Source organism: Malaclemys terrapin, chromosome 12 (genome assembly GCF_027887155.1).
Source record: "Malaclemys terrapin pileata isolate rMalTer1 chromosome 12, rMalTer1.hap1, whole genome shotgun sequence".
Classification (NCBI taxonomy): domain Eukaryota; kingdom Metazoa; phylum Chordata; order Testudines; family Emydidae; genus Malaclemys; species Malaclemys terrapin.
The window spans coordinates 33,286,747-33,312,219 of record NC_071516.1 but is presented as its reverse complement, the minus strand read 5'-3'; the positions used below and the strand labels follow the sequence as shown (position 1 = coordinate 33,312,219).

The 25,473-nt window shown below is 46.0% G+C and overlaps 1 protein-coding gene across 2 annotated transcripts in view; it reads right to left on the bottom strand.

Moving 5' to 3' along the window:
- Positions 1–25,473, bottom strand: part of LOC128845908 (arf-GAP with SH3 domain, ANK repeat and PH domain-containing protein 2-like) — a 103,043-nt gene that overhangs the window by 14,031 nt on the left and 63,539 nt on the right. For both annotated transcript variants that reach the window (XM_054044974.1, XM_054044975.1), the window contains exons 16-19: positions 25,156–25,247; positions 21,100–21,286; positions 5,181–5,266; positions 3,379–3,494 (exon numbers count right to left, since the gene is read on the bottom strand). In XM_054044974.1, coding sequence (XP_053900949.1) covers positions 3,379–3,494; positions 5,181–5,266; positions 21,100–21,286; positions 25,156–25,247 — 481 coding nt within the window. The remainder of the gene's footprint in view (positions 1–3,378; positions 3,495–5,180; positions 5,267–21,099; positions 21,287–25,155; positions 25,248–25,473) is intronic.

The following is a 25,473-nucleotide window of genomic DNA, read 5'->3' as shown; positions in this document are numbered from 1 at the left end:
TCAGATACGCAAATTCAGCTATGGAATAGCGTAGCTGAATTCGACATATCTGATCCGACTTACCCCACTGTGAGGACGGTGGCAAATCGACCGCCGCGGCTCCCCCGTCAATGGCGCTTACTCCTACCTGGGCTGGTGGAGTATGTGTGTCGATTCGGGGATCGATTATCGTCTTCACTACCGGGCGGGTAGTGAAGACAAGCCCTCAGAATCAGGCGCCTTTCTCTGCTAGTGATTCTCAGCCAGAAACCCTCTTTGGAATTAGGCGCCTACGCCAGTTTGCAAGAAGCGGGTGGGGAAGGGAAAGCGAGCAAGCACAAGCATGAGAATGACTCTGTAGTCTGGTGGAGAGAGCACTCATCCAGGAGGTGGGAGACCCAGCGTCCAGGCCCCCTACTTCAATGATTATTTACTTCTTTATCTGCAGTGGAAGAATTAAACAACCATAGCTGCTCTGAGGAAACCTCTGCACATCTGGCCAAGAAAGCATTAACTAGTATTACACTGATATGCACAGAACTCTCCAGGGAGAAGTCTGGCCTTGGATTCCAGCTGAGACTTACCAAAACAGGGATTCCAACCCAAAGACTTTGTCAATTTGCAGTTAAAGTCCAGAGAAGAGACCACATTGGACACATAAAAGCAACCCCACTCAACATTAACAGGTATGGATAGAAATTGATACCTAAACAATTCAGACATCAGCAACAACTTTCTCAATGCCCAGCACCCAAACAACTTTAACTGTGCCACCAGGAGAAAGCGCACTCCATGAACGAATTGATCCATCCATCACTGAGCTTTCTCTCAGAACTGCACCTAAAAGCATGGGCACATTACTTTTATTATAGAAAGCTTGTGTCACCATTTCAGGGTAACTGCACCTTTGACCCCCTCCGTTGTCTGCTCAAGGGCACCCTTTAGATCTCAGGCCTCCAGCCATCTCCGCTCTCCCTTCAGACTGGGGGTTTAAAGGCTGCAGTCCCCATGCAACTCACGGTGATTATTCCAGTAGATCTGACCTCGCTCAGCACCTGCATTTTACTTTGATCCTCCAAGGTCCGTGAGTTACCTGGTACCAGACAGGGGTTACCGGGTACCAGACAGGTTACACAGAGCATAGAACATTGATTTTAGGAGAAAAGTATTACAGAGGAAATATATCATACAACAAAGAAAGGTCTAAACACATGCTAGCTTATCAGAGGTCGCCTATCATCCATGTGGGGGCTCTGGTAGGTCATAGTCCTTCAATCCTTTGGGTAGGGTTTGCCCCATTGGTCAAAGGATCATGTCAGTTTGTGGGATCAAAAGCAGGACCTCCTCAGCCAGTTCAGGCTGGGCCTTTACAAGCTCTTCTTTGTCTCCTGGGGCTCTTGAATGGTCTGAATTAGTCTGTGCAATTTCCCCTGGGGGTGGTACTTCTCCGGAGTTGTCTACCTGTCCCAGGTCTGCAGGAATTACCCTCACTGCTTGTAGCTCCTGGAGTGATTGGAGCTCTCCGCCAGCCAGCACACACTGCCTGGCTTACAGCGATTGAGATAACATTTATAAAATCCCAAGACTGTCTAAGATAGGCCTGTGTTTATCACATCTGGTACCCCTTGTCATCAATCAGGCTTTTTGTAAAGCTAAAATCCAATCCAACACACTAAAGGCACTTTATCAATTCAGGAATCCCTGAATTCATATGTGTAACAGAGTCCTTGGTGGTTCCTCCCTTGGGGGTGGGGGAATGGCAGACACCTGACAATGCCCAGTTATCTGCACTGGGGGGTCCCAGCCCAGGTCCCACTTCCTTACTATTTGAGGGTGGGGGGCTCTGCCCTTTGTGGGCCCTTTTAAGTCTCTCCAGAGTGGGGTATTAAAAATGAAAGTCACAAACCCCAACGCATTCAGGGATACTCCCTCCCAGTGACCCCAGCAAAAGGGGAGGGGGCAGCAAGTCTACAATGCACCAAGGTATTGGTTTTGGGGAAATTGCTCTGGCCGGGCCTCTGAGTCAGGCTCAGCCTGTCCATCTTACGCTGGGAGTCTGTTGTTCAGGGTGAAGGTCTCCTGGCTAGGAGTCACTCCTGCAGTCTGCAGCTTAGGGCAATCCTGCTCCTCTCCCACCCTGCTGACTGCAGTGTCCTCTCTTTAAAAGGCCTCCTCCCTATCAGACATGATTCACAGGGCCAAAGGGGTGGGGCTAGCCCTTCCTTGTCTGCATGGGGTCTATACACCCCATCACAATATGCATCTAAAGTTTGTTACAGGGCCCATCGGCACAGCATGTAAACCCATCCAAAGAGTGATTTTTTCCTACTACTAATACCATGCACCCCTAATTAAAGACATATCGTTAGAGACAAAGCTATTGTATGAACTAACCAGATCTTCTACACCAGCTGAGAAAGATCCACATTCATTATATTAACATAGGAACTGTGCACATCATCACAAATCAGACACAGAATTACACACTAGAGGAAGGACACATATAAGGTTAGGTAACAGGAGCACAAGGGACCAAGGGAGCTCCCAATAAAGTGAAAGCAAAGACTGCTGTTGTCTCTAGCAGAGGTCAGGTCAGGGCCTAACATAATAACACAAATGGAGGGGCAGAGTTAAGGTTGTTTGGGAGGTGGTCATTGAGCATTTTTCTCCTTAATGGTAAGTGTGTGTGTGTGCACATGCTCGAGTATAGGTTGTTGTCCAAACTGTTAATGTCTGAGGGGTTTAAGATGGGTTTATTGTAAGACGGCTCTTGACTTGCACTTAATCTTAACTGTAACAAGGTTTTTGTTTTAGAATTCTCTACATCTGCTTAATAGGCATTAGTGACGCCTCAAACATGCTCAGAGCTGCTTCAAAACCACTGGTCACTAAAATACAAGTAACTCCAAGCCAGTGGGTCCGCAATCTCTGCCTTCCTGTGGCCTGGAATCGTCACTCCTGTATAAAACTCAGGGTTGTCACATTCACAGTCACAGCCTCTCCTGTCCAGGTATCTCCTGAAGGAATCAGGATTCTTACAGCCCACTGAGTCATCAAGGATCAGCACCTGACTTCTCTAACCCGAGCTAAGCCATAATCCCTGTTACACACCATGTACTGCTGACCCTGTCGGGGCACCTCAGCGCTGCTCCTGAGACACACTGCCCTGTGGATTGTCAATGCTACACATTCTGTGTATAAAAGCCACTTGGTTCTTCATGCTTCTTCTATTGCATTTGGCCTAGTACCTGGTGCAAAGGGCTCCTATTCTGTTCCCAGTAAGACATGCAAGGTGCAGAGAGCAGACACAGGCCTACGAGTGAGACAGTAAAAAAATCAGGAACCCAATCCCAACACCTTCTTCCCTGTTTGGAGAACAGAGCCCGTGCGGTCACTTACTGATGGCAATGCTGGCTTTGGCTCTCACAAAGAGCTTGAGGCACTCGGGTTTATTGTGGAGGCAGCAGTAATGAAGCGGTGTGTTTCCCTTCACTGTCTGCTTCACAAGGCTCCCACTGAAGCAAAGGACAGTCAGTATCAGTATGCTTGAGAAAGAGCAGTTCTCGTCTATAACAATAACTGCGTGACATTCAACCCCAAACCCTTCTCCCTAGCTCACAGGAATGAAGATCAGAATGGACACTGTCCAGCATTCGGGCTTTTAGCCAAGGCATGTGAACTTAGGGCTGCCAAACGTCTGGCATATTGTGCGGCTCTTGTGCACTGGGCAGCCCTGCCATGCCTGCTGACAGCTCACCTGGAACCTCAGAAATTTGACTCAGCTGCGGGTAGCAACTGCAGTTCATCCTGTGACCACAAGAGGCTGTTGTGGCACGTGGCTTCGGGCAGGAGGGGACAGCTCGTTGTGGGGGTGGGAGTGTGACACACGCTGAATGGAAGGGACTGACTGGGGCCCAGATTAAGACAGGGTCTGAAAAGGGTCGGGGGAGGCTGTCTCATCCCAAGCTGCCAGATGCTGCCTCCAGTAATAAATCACACAGCGTTTATTAAAATAATTAGGATTGTATGCAAATTATGTGAGCATATGCAAATCTTCTCATTGACATGGAATTTCCCCAATCTTGGCAGCTGTGTGCATGTTCCCCAGCAATGGGCAGTGCTGTGTGGCTGGTACAATACCCGCTCTACTGCAGCAGCAGCCGAACTCAGAACACGATCCTGCACTTGCGTACCAGATCACACAGGGCAGCACATCCGTGAAGACACAGCGATGACAGCATGGGATTTTGCATGGAGTGAGCACACAGTTTTATCAGCTTTCAAGTTTTACAACCATATACGGTTGCAGGGGAAATGGGGGTTAGAGATTAAGAGAAGAGTTCACAGTACAGGAGGTGATGCAGAAGATAAGGGTTTAGAAGGATCATCTAAGAGGAAGGATGGTTTTGTATAGGCTGGAACTCAGGAGAGCTGAATTCCATTCCCGGCGCCAACACACTTCTTGTGTGATCTTGCACAAGTCACTTTCTCCCTCTGAGTCTCCATTCCCCCTTCTGTACACCGGAGATGATGATAACGGAGCCTGAGCTCACAAGGGTGCTGGGAAGATAAATCCATAAACACTTGGGAGGTACCCAGACACTGTGGGGCGGCCCTTAGGGAGACAGACTTTAGCACTGGTTCCACCCCAATCAATGGCACACTGGGCTTGAATGCAGAAGGAACAAAAATGTACCTCCTCTTGTTCAGGAAGAGCCAGACTCACTCTGAAAACCAAGAGCTGGCCCTTGGGAAGCCCATCTTCGAGCCTGGCTGGCCCGGAGTAGTGGCTAATGGGATATGGAGCCTGTCACCAGTGGACTGCAATCAGGGTGGGCGTGCCCATTGGAGAGCTGTTCAGTGGCGGGGTGGGAGGAAGGGTTTGGGCTGAACCATCCAGGGGGACAGGTGTCCTAGTCGGAAAATCTCCATCCCCATTGGCACTCATTGCTCCCCTCAGCAGAGAGTCCAGGGAAGGGCCATGGCCAGGAATTCCCCTCTAACCCTAAAGATGGTTTCTCCATGTCAAAACTAAGGCACTTCCACAGGGAAATGCCCTGGTGCTGTCCCCTGGTGGTACTTCAGGGGATATCCAGAGGCACTTAGTCTCCAAGGCTATCCAGCACTAACTCCGCTGATGACCTTATGTGTCTTATCCTGAGCAGACAGTCCTATCCCTGCAAGCGCTGCAGTCAGCTTACCTGTTCTGCACCAGAAAGTCTACAATGTGTAGAGAGGTTCGGTCAGCTAACAACACTGCCAGGTGGAGAACAGTTTCCCCGGGTTCCTGTAAACGGGACACAAACAGCAAGTGACTGGATGCACCTGAGTTTCTCAGTATCTCCGTACAAAACAAGCATGTTCTACCCCTCCGTAACTTCCAAGACTTGAAGAATTGCCACCATGGATCAGCGATGGGGCCTGTCTAGCCCCAGACCCTGTCTCTGACTGTGGCCAGTACCAGCTGCTTCCAAGAAAGGCACAAGAAACCCCAGAGTGGACAAGTTTGGAATAATCCATCCATAGGGGAAGTGTCTTCCTCACACCCATCAGTTAGAGGCTTGCTCACGCCCTGAAGCGGGGCAGGGTAGGGTTCATATCCCCACTCTTTATGTAATATAACTGCAGATGAAGTCATCAGTAATTAAGAGCAGCAGTACTGCAGTAGTGCTTAGATCACCAAATGGTAAGAGACAATGGTGACATAGTTTCCTTACTAGGACACAGATCTGGAAGGGACCTCCTGGGACAATGGGTCCATCCCTGCTATCACCGGCAGCCCTGTCAAATTATCATTATTACAATAATAGTAGTGCAGTAACCCACCCCCTGGCACTGGCCCCTGCTCCAGCTGCAATGCAGCAGCACACAATTCTGTCCTGGGGAGAGGACGGCCAATGGGAGAGCAGCTCAAACTGGGGTGGTGGCCTTGAATCCACCCAAAGGGGCAGTTGGGAAAAGCTGTTAGAGGAGAAGAATCAAGATGCTGAGCTAGCGGGTGAACCGGAGCCCAGGCGAGGTGAAAAATGAAAGAAGAACAGGAGAATAAAAGTAGGGGACTGGGATGTGAGGAGGAAAGAAGGAAAATAACAAGGGTTTCAGGGCAGGAGAAGCAGAAAAATAAACAGACTTGGCAGGCGTGAGCAGGCACTAATAGAGAAGGGAAGTAGAGGGAAATAGTATCTACAGACTTACCAGAGACAGGGCACCAAGGGAAAAAACTGAAAGGAAACAGAACTGGTGAAAAAGGGACTTGATCAAAAAGCTGTGTTAGATTAAAGCAGATCCGAAAATGGTAAACGAGAAGCGCTACCGGCTTCGGGCAGCCCCCGTGCCTCCAGACCCCAGCCGCCGGCCGGGCACTTCCCCTCCCAGGCTCCAGCTGCTCTGCTCTGGCGACGCAGGGTCCGGAGGCAAGGGGGCTGCCCGAAGCCGGTAGCGCTGGCTCGGGCAGCTTGGCTCTTAAACAGAGCCGAAGTCTGAGTCAGGGGAGGAGCAGAGCAGCCGCGGGAGAGGAAGTGCCTGGCCGGTATTTTTCCCGGACATGTTCGGCTTTTTGGCAATTCCCCCTGGATGGGGGTTTGATTGCCGAAAAGCCGGACATGTCCAGGAAAAAACAGACGTATGGTAACCCTAAGTGACTGTGACCATCTAGTGACGGGATACAGTTCAAAGGGGCCTAATGCACAAATGAGGGCCCACTAGGTGAAGAAACCCCACTTGTAGATAAATTCTGTGAAAAGAGATACAGTCACAGGAACAGCAAATCTAAGGAGCCCTTCAAGTCAAAGAGAAGCAAAGAACAGGCCAGCAAGAGTGGAGCTGGACTTGCAGCCAAGGAGAAGAAAAGTTGACTCTTCTGTGAAGTGACACAGTCTATTGTTAAGGAATCTCTTTGTTCTTCTTAATAACAATCCATTTGGTACTAACTGCCCAGCATGTACAAGCCCCAGAGGTTAACAAGTTGGTAACCTATAGTTTAGTACTACGAACAGTAACTCTTTGGCAATGTTCTACATGATTTAAGCTCCTGGTACAATTTGGGGGTTTTCCCTTATAAAGTTCTAAAAATTTCAAAGGACCCATTTGTCTTGGTTTGCCTTTGCCTCTCCTCCCAGTTTGCCTTGCCTGCCTGGCCGGGTCACCACACTATAATCACACAGTATTAGCGGGGCACCCAGAGGCCACAAGTAGAGTTAGGGTCTCGTTGTTTCACAGACACCTGAGCTAAACCAACTGTTCCCTCTTCACCCATTTGTACTGACATGTACAAACCATTGCAATGTATCAGCAAGGTGTGATTTTCCTTTGCAGAAGCCATGCTGGTTTCTCCCTTACATCCAGTTCATCGTGGTGGTGTATAATTCTAATGATTACTTTAGTGAATTTTCCTAGTGCTGAAGACTCAGTGATCTGTAATTCCCCACATCACCCCGGGCATTGTTTTTACACTTGCTACCCACCAGCTGACCAGTACTGTAGCTGATTTTAACAAGTGATTACATATTTTATAAGCAGCTCAGCCATTTAATTTCTCAATAATAAACAATACCCATTCCGCATAGTGCACTTTTCAACTGTATATCGCACGGAGCTTTATAGTAAACACCCCATTTTTCAGATGAAAAACTGAGGCACAGACTTGTCTAAGGTTACACTTCAGGTCAACAGCAGAACTGCCCTACTCTCCTGAGTTCATATCCAGTGCCCTATCCAAAGGGACCACAATGCCTCCCATTGGATTCCTTTTAGATGTGTGCCATCTGATCCTGGAGACTCAATCTTTCAATGATCAGTTTGCTCTAACACTTCCTATATTGACACCACAGTTTCTGGCAGTGCCTCATCTTTATTCCAAAAATCACTTCCTTATCCTCCTTAATTGTTCCCTTTACCCTGCAGCAGCCCAACAGACTCCCTAGTTCTCTCACAGGACAAGTGTCCTGCTTTTGATACACTTCAAACATGTCTTGCGATTTTTTTATGCCGTTAGCTATTTGCTCTTTGGATTCCCTCTTATGCCTCGTGATTTCCTTCAGCCATATTGCCTGACATAGTCTACATGTTCTTTTACAGGCTTCACTAGTGTTGGCTTTCCAGTTTTGGAAGGATACCTGTTTAGTTTATATAGCCCTTGAACCTGCCATTTAGCCAGGCAGGTTTACTTCCTGTCTTTCTGCTTCCCTTTCCCATTGAGGGTACATATGTTCTGGGCACTGTTAGGGTTACTTAAACAGTCTCCATGCTGAATTCAAGGGTTTTAATTGCCTCATTTCTTACTTTAGGGTTTTTTACTTGTTTCCTCCTTTTCTTGAAGTTTAGTGTCACCGTGCTCATTACTGGAATCTTTCCTCCTCCTGGCAGCCTGCCACTAAGGGTGTGTCCACACTGCAATTAGATACCTGCAGCTGGCCTGTGCCAGCTGACTTGGGCTGGCAGGGCTGGTTAATTGCAGTGTAGACTTCTGGGTTTGGGCAGCAGCCTGAAGTCTGGGCCCTTCCCACCTCGCAGGGTCCTAGTGCCTGGACTCCAGGGTGAGCGCGAACATCTACACTGCAACTGACCAGCCCCTTAGCCCGAGCGAAATGAGCCCGAGTCAACTGACACAGGCCAGCGGCGGGTTTTTAATTGCACAGTAGACACACCCATCGTGGCTCAGCTACTCTTACTTCTTGATTTAACTCCTGTGTAAGGGCCTGTCTACACTAAAAGCTTAAGTTGACCTATATTAGGTCGACTTACAGCCACCGCAGTAATTAGTCCACGCTACCTCCTTGGGTCAGTGGTGCACATTCTCCTCAGGAGCACTTCCACTGAGGGGCAGCGTGTGGAACGGAGAGCCTGGTCTCATTTCTGCTGGTGGCTCCCTGCCGGAAGCCCAGCTGCCCCACAGGCTCCCGGCCTCCCCGCGGGCGGGCACGGGACAAGCCACCTGGGGCTTCTCGCCTCCCCGTTCCCTGCCGGGAGTGGGGTCCAGCTGCCCAGGCTTTTTGCCCTAACTCCCAGCTGGGAGCGGGGTCCAGCCACCCAGCTCTCCAGGGGAGCAGGGAGCAAATGGGTTCCAGCTGCCTGGCTTTCTTGTCAATTTCTCAGCTAAGAGCGCTACCAGCCGTTGTAAGTAAGGCCGTGTCTACACAAACACTGTCGCCCTAACTACACCGACATAAGCCCTGCACCTCTCGTGGAAGTAGTTATTATTTCAGTTATTCATTTTATGTCGGTGGGACAAGGCTGTCGTGCAGACACTGACATAATTAGGTCGACGTAAGACAGCTAGCTGTGCAGTGTAGACCAGGCCTTACTTAGGAAGTTGAGAACTGCCTCTCAGCTTGTGTGCTCTACAGCTAGCTGTTCCAAGAAGCAACTGATGTGCCGTTTGCCCTGTCGAAGTCACTCATTTCATTGTTTTGTTAGGCTGAGTTCCTTCTCTCATTTCTCTCTACAGGTATCCCTTTCCTGAGGTAACCATACTATTTATAGAGCAGTGGCAGTGACTTCTGAGTTACGGTTGTGTTCTATTATCTCACTTGAAGCACGTATTATCTTTCAGACTTTGGTTTGAAAACCTAATGTATCTGTCCCAACTGTTCAGCCCATAATCTGAGTAATGTGTGAACTTTCTGAGGATTTCAATAAATCTGTTAATTTCTGAGTTTTAATCAGTTAAAAATTGGCCTTTAAAAGTTCTAACTCAAAAAGAATGAGTTTTATGATTGTTCAAGCCTCTCTAGCTTAAAAACTATGGCACACAGAAATGCATGTAGGGAAAGTGTGGCGTCACTCTTCAGATGTGACTAGTTTGCTAATTAACAAAAAATAGAGAATGTATTAGTGTTATTTACCATAATTAAATCTGTATGCACTGTGCTTAGCTTATGGAAAGCATGTTTTAAATTGGCCACCTCCGTTCTCTGATGCAGTGTGGGGAAGTCTTTCTGAAAAGTGTGAGAAAGGATTACAATACTGCCTTTTGTCAGATGCCCCCAGGAACCTTCCCTGTGTCTGAAATTGGGGCGACCACGGTGTATGGGGAGTGGGCAGTGCTTGTTGGTACATTGGTGTTGGGCTAGAGAAGATCACGGACAAAGGAATGGATGCTTTGCTGAGATCAGGATCTCGCTGAAACTGAGATACCGAGACAGCTGGACAGTTTTACAAAGAGCAAGATCTTCGACACAGTAGCAGCTGCTTTGACCATGACCTGGATGCAGGGTGGGTTGATATAAATCAAGGTGATTTAAATCATCAAGTGGGAAAACCTCAATTTAAATCATCAATTTTAATCAACTTTTCCATTTGTATTTATTATTTTCTAAAGAAAGGTGCATTCTCATTGGTTAATATAACTATGGGCAGTTGGGGCTGGCAGCCTGAGCCCCACCCCCATCAGCGGGGGAGCCAGCAGCCCAAACCCCAGCTCGAGCCCCAGGAAGAGCAGGGCCCGGCGGTTGGGGCATCCATCACACTGAGGAAATTTAATCTTAAATTCCTGAAACTATTCATTTTTAGGAGGGGGTTCACAAGATTTCACAATTTAGTGAAAGGGGTTCGCAGGCTGTTAAAGTTTGGGAACCACTGCACTAATTGAATTTTTTTCCCCCCATGTTAACTTCTCCTCACACCTTCTATGGGTCATCTCAATTATCACTTCAAAGTTTTTTCTTCTGCTGCCACTGATAGCTCATCTCAATTGATTGGCCTCTTACAATTGGTATGTGTACTTCCACCTTTTCATGTTCTCTGTATGTATAAATATCTTCTGTCTGTGTGTTCCACTCTATGCATCCGAAGAAGTGGGCTGTAGCCCCCCACGAAAGCTTATGCTCTAATAAATTTGTTAGTCTCTAAGGTGCCACAAGTACTCCTGTTCTTTTTATTAAAACACGTTGATTTACAACTAAATAGAGCTTTTACACTAGATTTGGTACATCTTTTTGCTGCCTTGGAGGGTATATTATGCCTACATACACTTATTTAATCAATTATATAGCTTAATATTTTCACATTCTTATTAACTGTACATTTTAGTATGTTAGAAAATGGTGAATGATATATTGCTTATTTACTAGATAATTAACTTTTTGCTCACGACTTATATCACACTACATTAGGATGGTAACAGGAACTTAATTAAACACACCATATATAATTTATTTTTATTAAACAAAACAATCTTAAATACACCTCTACCCCGATATAACGCTGTCCTCGGGAGCCAAAAAAATCTTACTGTGTTATAGGTGAAACCGCGTTATACTGAACTTGCTTTGATCCGCTGGAGCGCGCAGCCCCACCCCCCCGGAGTGCTGCTTTACCGCATTATATCCAAATTTGTGTTATATCGGGTCGCGTTATATTGGGGTAGAGGTGTATTTTGGATACATAACTTCTCTTACCAAAATGGGTTTCATATTTACCACAAATAATTTATTACAAGGACAGAGGGATTCACTGTAGTCAGTGAATGAAACTGATTATTTCAGGTCAGTCTGGAAAAAATTTCAAATATACCTGAAAGTGACTGGAGCTTACGTCCCTACTCACCGAAGTCTCCTGAAAATGAGACAACAGTCTCCTAAGTGACTTAGGTTGTCCTTCCCTTCTCGTTCTTATTCATAGATTGGAAGAGAAACAAGTTTTTCTGCTTTTTCAACTCTCAATTGATTTCCTAACTTGGAATGAATTAGTCCAAATGAAGAAAATATTCTTTCTGTCCCTGCAGAAGACGCTACTGCTGTCAAAAGCTGGTTTAGCATTTCAACAAACTCTGGTTCCAGGTGCTTAGTTACTGACTGCCACCAGTTCAGTGGTATGACTTTCTTTAAAACATCATCAGCAAACATGTCCTGTGTGAATGGTTCACCTCCAGGCCTGAAATTCATTATGGTTGATATGATTAAGGGATGATTATTAAATGCCCATATCATAGCAGCATCTTCTTCAGCAGTTAGACATCTACCCTGGTACTTTGGGTTGAGGATATTAGCAAGAAAGTGAGGTGGAGTAAGTGCTTGATCCATCTATTTCTTTACTGTCTACATTTCTTTCTTTAATGTCTCTTGAAGTTCTTTCCAAATGTTAAGAGCATCAGCAATGCAACAGCAATCTTTCTGTGGTTTGTCCAAGGCCATGGAAACTGGTTTCAGTATATCCAGCATATCTTTTATGTTTCTCTTTAGTCCAATGGTGGCTACTTTGGCTGTGATAGTTTCATCTGTTTTGTCATGATTTTCTTCACAAATTGTCATCAGACTAGGCCAGCTCTTAATAAATAGCTCTGTGATGGGATGTATAAAACCCACACTGGGACTGAGATGATTAAAGAGCAGCTCTGGGCCCAGGTGACCCCATCCAGCCGCACCTACAGAGCATGCGCCAGCTGGAGGTGGAGCTTGAAAGGGAGCCAGACAGCTCAGAAGGGGCCTGATAGGGCAGGGAGAGAGCACCTGGAGAAGGGTGCTGCAGAACCCTGTCCCTGGAAGACAGAGCCTGTCTGCTGCGCTCAGAGGGGCTTCCGGTCAGTTACTCTCCTTTTCTTTACTGCTTTGTGTCACACCGGGAGACTTGGGTGGGAGCAAGGGTGGTAGGAAGTGGCCCAGGGACGCAGTCTTAAGGCACTCCCGGGTGCTGGACATTGTTGCCTCTTACAGGGTCCTGGGCCAGAGCCCAGTGGAGTGGGAAGGTCTGGGCTCTCCTACCAACCACCTTTGTTACAGAGAGCACAAGGCCCCTCACTTCCAAACTCTGCCTTGAGGAAGCCAGGGGAGGGTAAAGACTTTGAAAACTCAGTGGTTGGGACTGGACATCTAGCGGAGTCCACAGATGGATGAATTCCTACCCCAGTCATGAGGGCCTGGGACCAGGGCCGGTGCTACCATTTAGGCCAACCAGGAGGTTGCCTAGGGCGCCAAGATTTGGGGGTGCCAAAAAGCAGCACCCCAATTTTTTTTTTTTTTTTTACAGCGGCCGCTGCGCTGGGAGGGAGAGGGAGTCTGAGCCGCCGCCGGCAGCCCAGGGGTTCCCCGGGTCAGCGCACCACCAGCAGCCCTAAATTCCATTGTATATCTTGGGGGAGAATTAGTTTGGTTGTCCCCCTGGGGACCAGTGCCGTTCAACATGTTCATACATGATCTGGAAAAAGTGGTAAACAATGAGGTGGCAAAATTTGCAGATGATACAAAACTGCTCAATATAGTTAAGTCCAAAGCAGACTGCAAAGAGCTACAAACGGATCCCACAAAACTGGGTGACTGGGCAACAAAAGGGCAGATGAAATTCAATGTTGATAAATGCAAAGTAATGCACATTGGAAAACATAATCCTAACTATACATACAAAATGATGGGGTCTAACTTAGCTGTTACCACTCAAGAAAGAGATCTTGGAGTCATTGTGGATAGTTCTCTGAAAACATCTCCTCAATGTGCAGTGGCAGTCAAAAAAGTGAACAGAATCATTAAGAAAGGGATAGATAATAAGACAGAAAATATCATATTGCCTCTATATAAATCCATGGTATGTCCACATCTTGAATACCGCATGCAGATGTGGTCACCCCATCTGAAAAAAGCCATATTGGAATTGGAAAAGGTTCAGAAAAAGGCAACAAAAATGATTAGGAGTATGGAACAGCTTCCATGTGAGGAGAAATTAATAAGATTGGGACTTTCCATTTTGTTAAAGAGACGACTAAGGGAGGATATGATAGAGGTCTATAAAATCATGACTGGTGTGGAGAAAGTAAATAAGGAAGTATTATTTACTCCTTCCCATAACATAAGAACTAGAGGTCACCAAATGAAATTAATAGGCAGCAAGTTTAAAACGAACAAAACAAAACGAACAAAAGAAAGTATTTCTTCACACAACACACAGACAACCTGTGGAACTCCTTGCCAGAAGATGTTGTGAAAGCTAAGACTATAACAGGGTTCAAAAAAGAACTAGATAAATTCATGGAGGATAGGTACATCAATGGCTATTAGCCAGGATGGGCAGGGATTGTGTTCCTAGCCACTGTTTGCCAGAAGCTGGGAATGGGTGACAGGGGATGGATCACTTGACGATTACCTGTTCTGGGAATGGGTGACAGGGGATGGATCACTTGACGATTACCTGTTCTGTTCATTCCCTCTGAACCACCTGGCACTGGTTATTGTGAGAAGAAAAGATAATGGGCTAGATGGACCTTTGGCCTGACCCAGTATTGCTGTTCTTATGTTCTCCTGCTTTCTTTAGTAAAGCTGAAGCAAAGTGGTTGCTAAAGAAGTATTTCAAAATTCCAACAACATTTTCCTTTTTCCTGCAGTTATTCTTAAGCCGGTGCTACAAGATGCATCAAATGAGCACTGCATCCATATGTTGTAAGTTTCAAATTCCCTTCTGAAGCACTTGGAGGAGATGAAGGTGATCAGGAACAGTCAACATGGATTCACCAAGGGCAAGTCATGCCTGACCAACCTGATTGCCTTCTATGATGAGATAACTGGCTCTGTGGATATAGGGAAAGCGGTGGACGCGATATATCTTGAATTTAGCAAAGCTTTTGATATGGTGTCCCATAGTATTCTTGTCAGCAAGTTAAAGAAGTATGGATTGGATGAATGGACTATAAGGTGGATAGAAAGCTGACTGGATCATCAGGCTCAAGGGGTAGTGATCAACCGCTCGATGTCTAGTTGGCAGCCGGTATCAAGTGGAGTGCCCCAGGGGTTGGTCCTGGGGCTGGTTTTGTTCAACATCTTTATTAATGATCTGGATGATGGAATGGATTGCACCCTCAGCAAGTTCGCGGATGACACTAAGCTGGGGGGAGAGGTAGATATGCTGGAGAGTAGTGATAGAGTCCAGAGTGACCTAGACAAATTGGAGGATTGGGCCAAAAAAAATCTGATGAGGTTCAACAAGGACAAGTGCAGAGTCTTGCACTTAGGACGGAAGAATCCCATGCACTGCTACAGGCTAGGGACCGACTAGCTAAGTGGCAGTTCTGTAGAAAAGGACCTGGGGATTACAGTGGATGAGAAGCTGGATGTGAGTCAGCAGTGTGTCCTCGTTGCCAAGAAGGCTAATGGCATATTGAGCTGCATTAGTAGGAGCATTGCCAGCAGGTCGAGGGAAGTGATTATTCCCCTCTATTCGGCACTGGTGAGGCCACATCTGGAGTATTGCATCCAGTTTTGGGCTCCCCACTACAGAAAGGATGTGGAGAAATTGGAGAGAGTCCAGCAGAGGAGAACAAAAATGATCAGGGGGTTGGGGCACATGACTTATGAGGAGAGGCTGAGGGAACTGGGCTTGTTTAGTCTGCAGAAGAGAAGAGTGAGGGGGGATTTGATAGCAGCCTTCAACTGCCTGAAGGGGGTTCCAAAGAGGATGGAGCTCGGCTGTTCTCAGTGGTGGCACATGACAGAACAAGGAGAAATGGTCTTAAGTTGCAATGGGGGAGGTCTAGGTTGGATATTAGGAAAAACTATTTCCCTAGGAGGGTGGTGAAGCACTGGAATGGGTTACCTAGGGAGGTGGTGGAATCTCCATCCTTAGAGATTTTTAAGGCCCGGCTTGACAAAGCCCTGCCTGGGATAATTTAGTTGGAGTTGGTCCTGTTTTGAGCAGGGGGTTGGACTAGATGACCTCCTGAGATCTCTTCCAACACTAATTTTCTATGATTCTATGATTCATTATTTTCTTTTAGATTTCTTCTCATTTTAGCTATTGTGACACTGAGCCAGTGAGGGTTAAGCAACCAGCCGGCTGGTTGAAGTAAAAGCAACCTTTAAGGACTATTAGAAGAATATTGAAATGGTAAATAGGGCCATTCCTTATAGACAGTTAGCAAAGCCATGTTAAATAGAATCATAGAACTGGAAGGGACCTTAAGAGGTCATCTAGTTCAGTCCCCTGCACTCATGGCAGGACTAAGTATTATCTAGACCATTCCTGACAGGTGTTCGTCTAACCTGCTCTTAAAAATCTCCAGTGATGGAGATTCTACAACCTCCCTAGGCAATTTATTCCAGTGCTTAACCACCCTGACAGGAAGTTTTTCCTAATGTCCAAGCTAAACCTCCCTTGCTATAATTTAAGCCCTTGGCTTCTTGTCCTATCCTCAGAAGTTAAGAAGAACAATTTTTCTTCCTTCTTGTAACAACCTTTTACATACTTGAAAACTGTTATCATGTCCCCTCTCAGTCTTCTCTTTTCCAGACTAAACAAACCCAATGTTTTCAATCTTCCTTCATAGGTCATGTTTTCTAGACCTTTAATAATTTTTGTTGCTCTTCTCTGGACTCTCTCCAATTTGTCCATATCCTTTCTGAAATGTGGCACCCAGAACTGGACACAATACTCCAGTTGAGGCCTAATCAACGCGGAGTAGAGCAGCAGAATTACTTCTTGTGTCTTGCTTACAACACTCCTGCTAATACATCCCAGAAGGATGTTTGCTTTTTATGCAACAGCATTACACTGTTGACTCATATTTAGCTTGTGGGCCACTATGACCCCCAGATCCCTTTCCACAGTATAGAGGACTAGAGGTCCTTTATATTAACTATAGACAAGAAGTCTTGAAATGTAGGCCTGTATTGTTAGAGAATCAGAAGTAGATACTAATTGTTTATGTTTACCTATATCTTATTAGAAGTTGAACACTGTGATCTAATTAGCTTGTAGATGCTAAACATTGGTTCCTGTCTGTAATGTTTCATTACTATATTCTATTGATTCAGCAATCAAAGGGGGATATTAATATTTAGATGAAACTTGTGGTTTAATAATATAATTGTCTTTATTTCTCTTTGAAGTTTGTAGTAAACTACCTATGAACTGTCTGAATGGTTAATTGCCTTATGCTAATCAATGCAACTAGTTATTGCTGTATGCCTAGGAAATAGAGAATTATTTCAAAGCAACAATGTATATTACCTATTCTTCACCTAAGGAATGCCTCCTATGACCACTTGCTGCCAAGAGGCTTATCAGCTGCACTTCGGCTATAAAGGAATTTTCGAGCCTGATCCTTACCATCTCAGTTCTGCTTAAACTTGGTCAGGGGAAGTTGAAGTTGCAAGACTGAGGTCTCCATGTCTATTCTGGATTAGCCCTGCAATTCTTATGGAAGATTTGAACAAACTCTGAATATGTACTGCCTATTGTACAATATCTTTTAAAATTAATTTCAGAAGGATTTCTACTAGGGCTATCGATTAATCACAGTTAACGCATGCGATTAACTGAAAAAAATTGATCACGATTTAAAAAGTTAATCGCAATTAATCGCAGTTTTAAACCAATTGAATATGTATTAACTATTTTTGGATGTTTTTCTACATTTCAAATATATTGATTTGAATTACAACACAGAATACAAAGTGTACAATATTTTACAAATACTGTAAAAATGATAAACAAAATAAATAGTATTTTTCAATTCACCTCATACAAGTACCATAATGCATTCTCTTTATTGTGAAAGTGCAACTTAATTTACATAACTGCACTCAAAAACAAAACAATGTAAAACTTGAGAGCCTACAAATCCACTCAGTCCTACTTCTTATTCAGCCAATCGCTAAGACAAACAAGTGTGTTTACATTTACAGGAGATAATGCTGCCAGCTTCTTATTTACAATGTCACCTGAAAAAGAGAACAGGCGTTTGCATGGCACTTTTGTAGTCGACATTGAAAGGTATTTACGTGTCAGATATGCTAAAGATTCGTATGCCCCTTCATGCTTCAGCCACCGTTCCAGAGGACATGCTTCCATGCTGATGACACTTGTTAAAAAAAATAATGCATTAATGAAATTTTGACTGAACTCCTTGGGGGAGAATAGTATGTCTCCTGCTCTGTTTTACCCGCATTCTGCCACCTATTTCATATTATAGCAGGCTACAACAGTACCATGCGAACGTCTGTTCTCACTTTCAGGTGACATTGTAAACAAGAAGTGAGCAGCATTATCGCCTGCAAATGTAAACAAACTTGTTTGTCTGAGTGACTGGCTGAACACGAAGTAGGACTGAGTGGACTTGCAGGCTCTAAAGTTTTATATTTTATTTTTGAATGCAGTTATTTTTTGTACATAATTCTACATTTGTAAGTTCAATTTCATGATAAAGATATATATATCTATATAGATATAGATATTTGAAAATATAGAAAACATCCAAAATATTTAAATAAATGGTATTCTATTATTGTTTCACAGTGCAATTAATCACACAATTAATCTTTTTAATTGTGCAATTAATCACAATGTTTTTGCACACTGTTCGATTTCCTTCTCATATACTGTATCCAGCACCCTTCCTGCAATGTCTGCTCTGCCAGGTGGAGCACAGCCTGCTTGTAATGACTGAATCATGTCAATGCAATGTTTCTTCTGAACAAGACAAAAGGAAAAATTTATTGCATAAATGAACTGAGCAACCATTTCATCTATGGAGCTTTGCTGGAATGTGCTGGTCCTGATTACAAATGATTACAAGTTGTAGATATTGCAAATGATGGACATTTATAACCCCGCCTGTCTAAGCTGGACCCTGAAACAAAAGGGTCAAAAAGTCACTATTACTCAGTGCACTGTTTTTTAAAAAAAATGGGATTGTAAATGAAAGATTCCTCCTACTGAAGCTGTTTGTGCCTCAGTTGAAATGATATAATTTATTCTAAACCCATTTTCGTAGGGAAAATAATTAATAAATCGTAAGAATTATCTAATTTTTTGAACCTTTACCTCTAGTAACATACCAAACTGCTTAGAAAATTTTTTAACGCCAAAATTCATAAATGCCTAATAAAACTTTACTTTTAAACAGGTAAACTTCACCTAGGATGCTTGATTATACTGAGCAATAAAAGATCACTTCAGAAGTCCAGCAGTAACAGTAAAAATGTAATTGATAAATACTCCCACAACAAACTAACATACCAATTATATTCTGAACACAAATATATTGAAATTCATAAGCAATAAATCCACTCAAAACACAAATGTATGACAATAATCTAAGTAATCATTTACTAGCATAGTAAAGCATGGCAGGCAGTCTGTAAGAATGGTGCAAAAATAAGTTTACTAACCAGCTGATTCAGATTGGTCAGACAAGTCCACATCAGCTTCAAAGTTATTGCCTTCTGAGTGGCCCTTTATTAATGTTGTTTCCTTTTGACAACCAGGCCTTGCGTTTCCTTGTTGCACTGTTTACATTTGACTCCTGTTCCCTTTTTACCCAGAGGTAAAGGAATTTCTTGAAAATTTTCCCAGATAGGTTTTTTTTTAAATGAGCTGAAGCCATGGCAGTTTTCCCCCCTCCATTTCTCAGGTGTTGAAATCAACCCAAGAGGCTGCACTCAGATGAATACTGTCCCTTAGTAAGTTTCCATGGTGGGTGGAGTCGTAAATATTCATAATCTGAGAACTGAGCCGAACAGAACTCAGGGAGGGAGAAGCTATAAAACAGGAGTATGAGACCCCCCCCCCAGATGGGTTCAGAGGATGATCCTGGTGAGATATATGATGGTGTCTCCTGGAGTCACAGGCTGGGTCCCAGCACCTGTGATGACTTTCTCTGTCTCTTAAACCCAGTAGCACAGCCCCGGGTCCACCACAAGATCAAGCCCTTACCACAGCACATGACCTATTGTGCCATATTCATAAAGCTTGACCTCCAAAGTTCGATGTTTGTCCCCCGATTTTTTCTTGATATAGAAAAACAGTGGCTCATTGAATTAACATATTTATTTTTTATTTCAATGTTTAAGAAGAGATTATAATAAGTTCAGGCCTTAAATTTTGTATTAAATTCAGATTTCATTGGGAAAGAAAAAATATTATAATTTAAACAACAAAATAAAAAAAATCAATTTTAAATTTAAAAAGTCTAATTTTTTTGGTAAACCACTGCTTTTTATCCACCTTGGCAGGACGCCTGTCACACTCCTGAGCCGATTCAGGAGCAGAGTATGAGCCAGTAGAACAGCTTTTCAAAGAGCTCTTTGGTGAATACCAAGATCTTATTGAAAGTGCTGAGAGTGAGCTCTGAGCCCGTTGGGTCTCTGACAAAGGTCCTGCCCATCTTAAGGCATCGTCACTGGGTTGGAGACCCTATCCAAGTCTCCAGAGACCAGGAAAATCATATGTCAAAACACTACACTGGGGATCAGTTAAAATTGCTCTACAGAAAATCTAAAGATGACGGAAATACAAAGTGAAGCCATCCAATGGAACTTTCCATCTGCTCAACCCAGAGCCATCGCCTCCCCACTAGCACAACCGCACACCCCAGAGAATCAACCCCAACCCTAGCTCTGCCTCTGCATTCCAAAGCTCTCACCACCTCAAAGCCAGCAGCCCTCTGCTCTTACCACCCCTTCTGCACAGTTTTGGAGCCAGACTCTCAGGAGGAGAAGGGTGTTCCAAGGGATGCTAGCTTCAGTGCAACCTTACCTGAAACAAAGCACAGTGCTTTCATGCACTAATAGTACAGCCAGTGTGGCCAACTCTCCCAAATTTATCACAGTCACGGCATTCTAGACCCTGCTGGAGCCAGTCTCATGATGATAGGAGAAGCTGTAGCCTTAACACATTTTAGCTGGCCTGGAGGAAATCCCCCTCTGAATGGCTGCTTCCCACTTCCCCACCTCCTGGGGAAGAACAGCCAATCATAGCTGCTGCAGGAGGCAGGAAAGGAAGAAAAACAAACGGCAAAGAAATTGCACATCTACCAAGAGCTTGTGCTTCCTGACAGGGCCAGATGGGGGCACTGCCTCTGGAAAGCCAACACAGGTGCCAAAAGCAGCAGGAGCAAGAAGAAAGAGTTGAAACCTCTGACCTAAGGTAAGAAAAACTGGGGCTGTGTAGCAGCAGCCACTGGAGACAGAGAACCCAGACCCCTTTTTGACCCTGGACCCTACCAGAGGTGTTGAGTGCCTTACCACATGCCTGTGGGTCAGTCCCTTATCGCAGGCCTGGGCACTGCCTCAGCACTGTGCCCCATGCCTGTCCCCCCCGGTCAGTGACGTGGTCCCACTGCCCCAGTCTGCACTGTCCCTGCCTGGGCTGCTCCCTTCCATCTACACTGCCTCTTGGGGCACCCAGCACAGCAGCACTCACCTGCACAGGCTCCAGAACAAGCTCACTTAAATCCACCTTTTCGGCATAGGCTTGGAGCAATGCAAATAAGTCCTTCCACCTGATGGCTTCCTGTAGCTCCTGGCGCTGGGCAGCTGGGCTCCTAGAGCTCCTCTTGGCGTATTTCCTCTCGACATACTTGGAGATGATGAAATCTTTCCGAAGGGCCCTGGGGTGGTGCCGGCATGGGAAGAGAGTTAGAATTCACATGGGAATGCACAGGCCCTGTGCTCCTGATCCCGATCGCTCGTGCTCCACTCCTGGGCAAGGCAGGCATAGGCTCAAGGCTGCCAAGGCAGGCAGCCATCAGAGAGGTGGTGCTTCCCCTCCTCTCCTGCTGCTGGTTCCTTCTTACCTCTGCCCCTCCTTTCCTCTTGCCTGGCCCCCACCCTCCTGTACCACTCCCCAGATCATGCTCCAGAAGCACTGCCAACTCTCGAGATATTTGGTGCTGTCTTAAACTGCAGCTGCTGCAGTCAGGTGATTATGTGCGAATCACGGTTTCTATTCTTCAAAAGTCAGTTTCTGGCCACTGGAAGCAATGTCCCACATGTAAGCGAAAGGCCCACAAATCAGAAGGCAAAGGACATCATCATGATTGGTATGGAGAAAGTAAATAAGGAAGTGTTATTTACTCCTTCTCATAACACAAGAACCCAATGAAATTAATAGGCAGTAGGTTTAAAACAAACCAAAGGAAGTATTTCTTCACACAACACACAGTCAGTCTGTGGAACTCTTTGCCAGAGGATGTTGTGAAGGCCAAGACAATAACAGCATTCAAAGAAAGAACTAGATAAATTCATGGAGGGTAGGTCCATCAATGGCTATCAGCCAGGATGGGCAGGGATGGTGGCCCTAGCCTCTGTTTGCCAGAAGCTGGGAATGGGCGAGAGGGATGGGTCACTTCATGATTACCTGTTCTGTTCCTACCCTCTGGGGCACCTGGCATTGGCCACTGTCGGAAGCCAGGATACTCGGCTTGATGGACCTTTAGTCTGACCCAGTGTGGCCACTCTTATGTTCTTATCAAATGTTATCATCTCATGATATCTGGGCTTGCCACATGATTTTGATGTGTCGGGTTAGCAATGCCGCCCTGCCTCGGGGGCACTCTGTAGATGTCTCCATATGGATTGCAATGCGCTACACTAAGGCATGGTGCTGTGAGGTGAGGGATGGGCAGGGCAGGAGTTGAGGGGGGAGCAGAGCACCAGCATGGTGCACAAGAGCACATCAACCCCTGCTGCTGCCCTCTGAACAGGTGGGATTCAGGCGCTTTCACCAGCAGCAAGCACGGTGGGTCACAGAATGCTGGAAGCTAGCGATGGAGACGCCTGCTGGCCCTTCCAGCCTATCCTGGCCAGGGCAGGATTGTTCCCCAGGGTTTGTTTTGGAGCATTTTGTCCCATCTCGTTTTAAATATCCAAGTCATGGGATTCCTGCCCTGCCCCCTGGGAGGTGATTGCATCACCTCATATAGCTCAGGGGGCACTTCCTGAGATGCAGCCTCTCTCTTCTCTCTCAGTTTCCTCCCATTTCCCAAGGTTCTAGCCCCACAGATCACACTTAGACCACCCCACGCCTAGTTGTGTGTGCCCCCCAGACAGTCTTGCTTTAGCCACGTTCTGCAGATTGAGCTCTCTATTCTTTCCTTACAAAGCAGAGCCTCTCACTTCATGGCTGGTTCCATTGCTCTCAGGCCTTCGTCTATATCTTTCTGACAGGGCAATGCCCAGAGCTGGATGCAGTGTTTAGAGATTCATAGATGTTAAGGCCAGAGGGCCCATTAGCATCATCTAGTCTGACCTCCTGCAAACACAGGCCAGAGAACCCACCCAGGGATTTCCAGATCCAGCCCAGAACTTGTGGTTGAGCTAGAGCAGAGCTTAGAAGGAGACCGCCATTGTGGACTTCAATGTCCAGGGGATCTCGAGAGGTGCCAGTGCAGTCGCCTCCCTGGTCTGTGATTGACACTATAACACTCTACAGCCCAGGGGAGCACCCTGTAACCCCCATATTCATTATTTGTATATAGTTGTGATATTGCATATAAAGCAGGCCATGTAAGGTATCACGGGAAAGGTTATGATCTGCTGAAACCCACTGTTCCATCTAAATATGTGTATCATTAATGCATATGAAGTTATGAGAATTGTGTTGCACGGTTGTCACTAAAACATGCTGTGGGTTTGGGAAGCGCCCAGATACTAGCTCCCCAAAGACAATGACCAGGGGGATAACCAATGCCCAGGCAGGTGTCAAACAGCCATTGTCCAGCAAGGGAGCTACAATACAATGACTCACTTGCACAAAGCCACACCAGGGGAATTGCTCAACCTTGCCTGGTGACTCAGCAAGGCCCACCAGACATGCCTGGACATGTGTTCTCCAAGCACATGGGACTAAGGGTATAAAACAGAACACAGTGGGCCCATGCTCGGTCTTTTCTCCTCCCCTCACCTATGCTGCAAGCAACAAGGATGCTCAGAAGACAGAAGATTTCAACAGCGGAGACTGGCCCAGGTTTAAGGGACAAACCTGTATATTGAGAACTGTAAGATTCAGAGGGGGTGAGAACATTGCTTGATCTAAATACTGTCTAGTGTGATAAGAGTTAAGGTTGAGACTGAGTGTTTAAATTTTATTTTCCTTTGGTAACCACTCTGCCTTTTTGCCTATCACTTATAATCACTTACAATCTATCTTATGTAGTCAATAAATTTGTTTAATTGTTTATCTTTACCAGTGAGTTTGCCTGAAGTGTTTGGTAAATGTGCTGAGGTTTACAAAGGCTGGTGTATATCCACTTTCCATTCATGAAGTGGTGAACCAATTAATAATTTGCATTGCTCAAGAAAGGGTCTCAAGCAGTGCAAGATGGTATATTCCTGAGGACTAGGCTGGGAGCTGAGGGAATCTGGCTAGTGCTTTTCTCTCTGTGATTTGTGAGTGGCTCTGGGGGCATTCATGCAATCTAGCTGGGTGTGGGGCTCCACATGCAGTTGTACTGAGTGATGATAGCACTGGAGGGGTTTGCTGCAAGTGACCAGTAAGGCATTGTGAGAGACAACCCAGATTAGTCAGTTAAGGGGGCACAGTGGTCCCACGGTCCCAGCTTGCACCCCAGGGATCCTGTCACAGACACCTTTATCCAGGCAGCCCAGATTCCCTTGGGGCACCTCAGTGCGCTGGAAGCACAGTGGAATTTGCTGATTGCTCTCCGGCAGCTGTTCCTGTTCCCACCTGCTGTGGGCTTATTTGGTGTTATTTCTCCCTAGAAGTACAGTCTTGTATTTTTCCAAAATGAATCTCACCTTGTTATTTCTACTGTGTGTTTACACTCCCTTTGTTGGATTTCTGCCCTCACTCACGCTGGACCTGATCCCCTTTTGGGCTGCGCCCAGCACTGGCATTTACACCTGTAAAATGCTGCCATTCCAACTCAGTAGCATCCACTGCTCACCATGCCCTGGGGCACACGACCTACTGTGCCCTGGGGCAATGGGGGGCTGGGCCATAGTCTGATCTGAAATGTAATTGATGTGAAGGTCGTTACTGAAGAGTTGGCACCCAAGGGTATTCCCCTGCCCATGACACCTTCCCATGCGGAGGAGTGTTTTCCAATGCACTCAGCATTGCTCTAACTGCTCTCATTGACACCCAGGGAAATCTACCAGTAACATTAAAGGAAACCGGACAACCATGCTCCAGGCAGCTTTGGAAATCTCAGCCCTGAAGTCACATCCCTCCTGCTTGAACTGCCTCTCTGCTGTGCCTGTCCTTGTTAAATGCCCAGAGCAGTCTGTGGAATCCTCCAGAAAGAAATGCTGGCCAGCTCCCTCATTCCATGACTGAGCGTTCCCGGAGGAACCCAGGCATCTGTTCCAAGAAAATTGGGAGGGCGATTGGGAATATACAGTGCATTCCAAACAGGTGCAGGAGATAGGCTAAGCATCCCAATGCTCCATAGCTAATACCCCAAAGCCCTATCCAGAGAGGTTTGTCTTGGCTCCGGGCTCCTGAGAAACTACTTACATATCACTGCCAGTTGTGGGCTTCAGCAAAGGGCTGGGGAGGTTGGCTTCCAGAATGTCGTTAAAGCCAGAATTGCCAATGTTCTTAGCCAGCTGCAAAACAAACAGGCACAAAACAAGTTGACGCAACATACAGCACCATGCTGAGAGCTGGGAGCGCATGCCAGCCAGTGTCCCGGGGGTGGGGGTGGGTGCTGGACAGTAGAGCCCAAGGGCAGGGGCCAGGTAATCATGGGCACAGCGAGCCCGCCTCTCCCTGTAAGCTTGCTTTGTGGCTCCGGCCCATGTGCAGCAGCGGAGCGGGGGGAGCGCCCTGAGG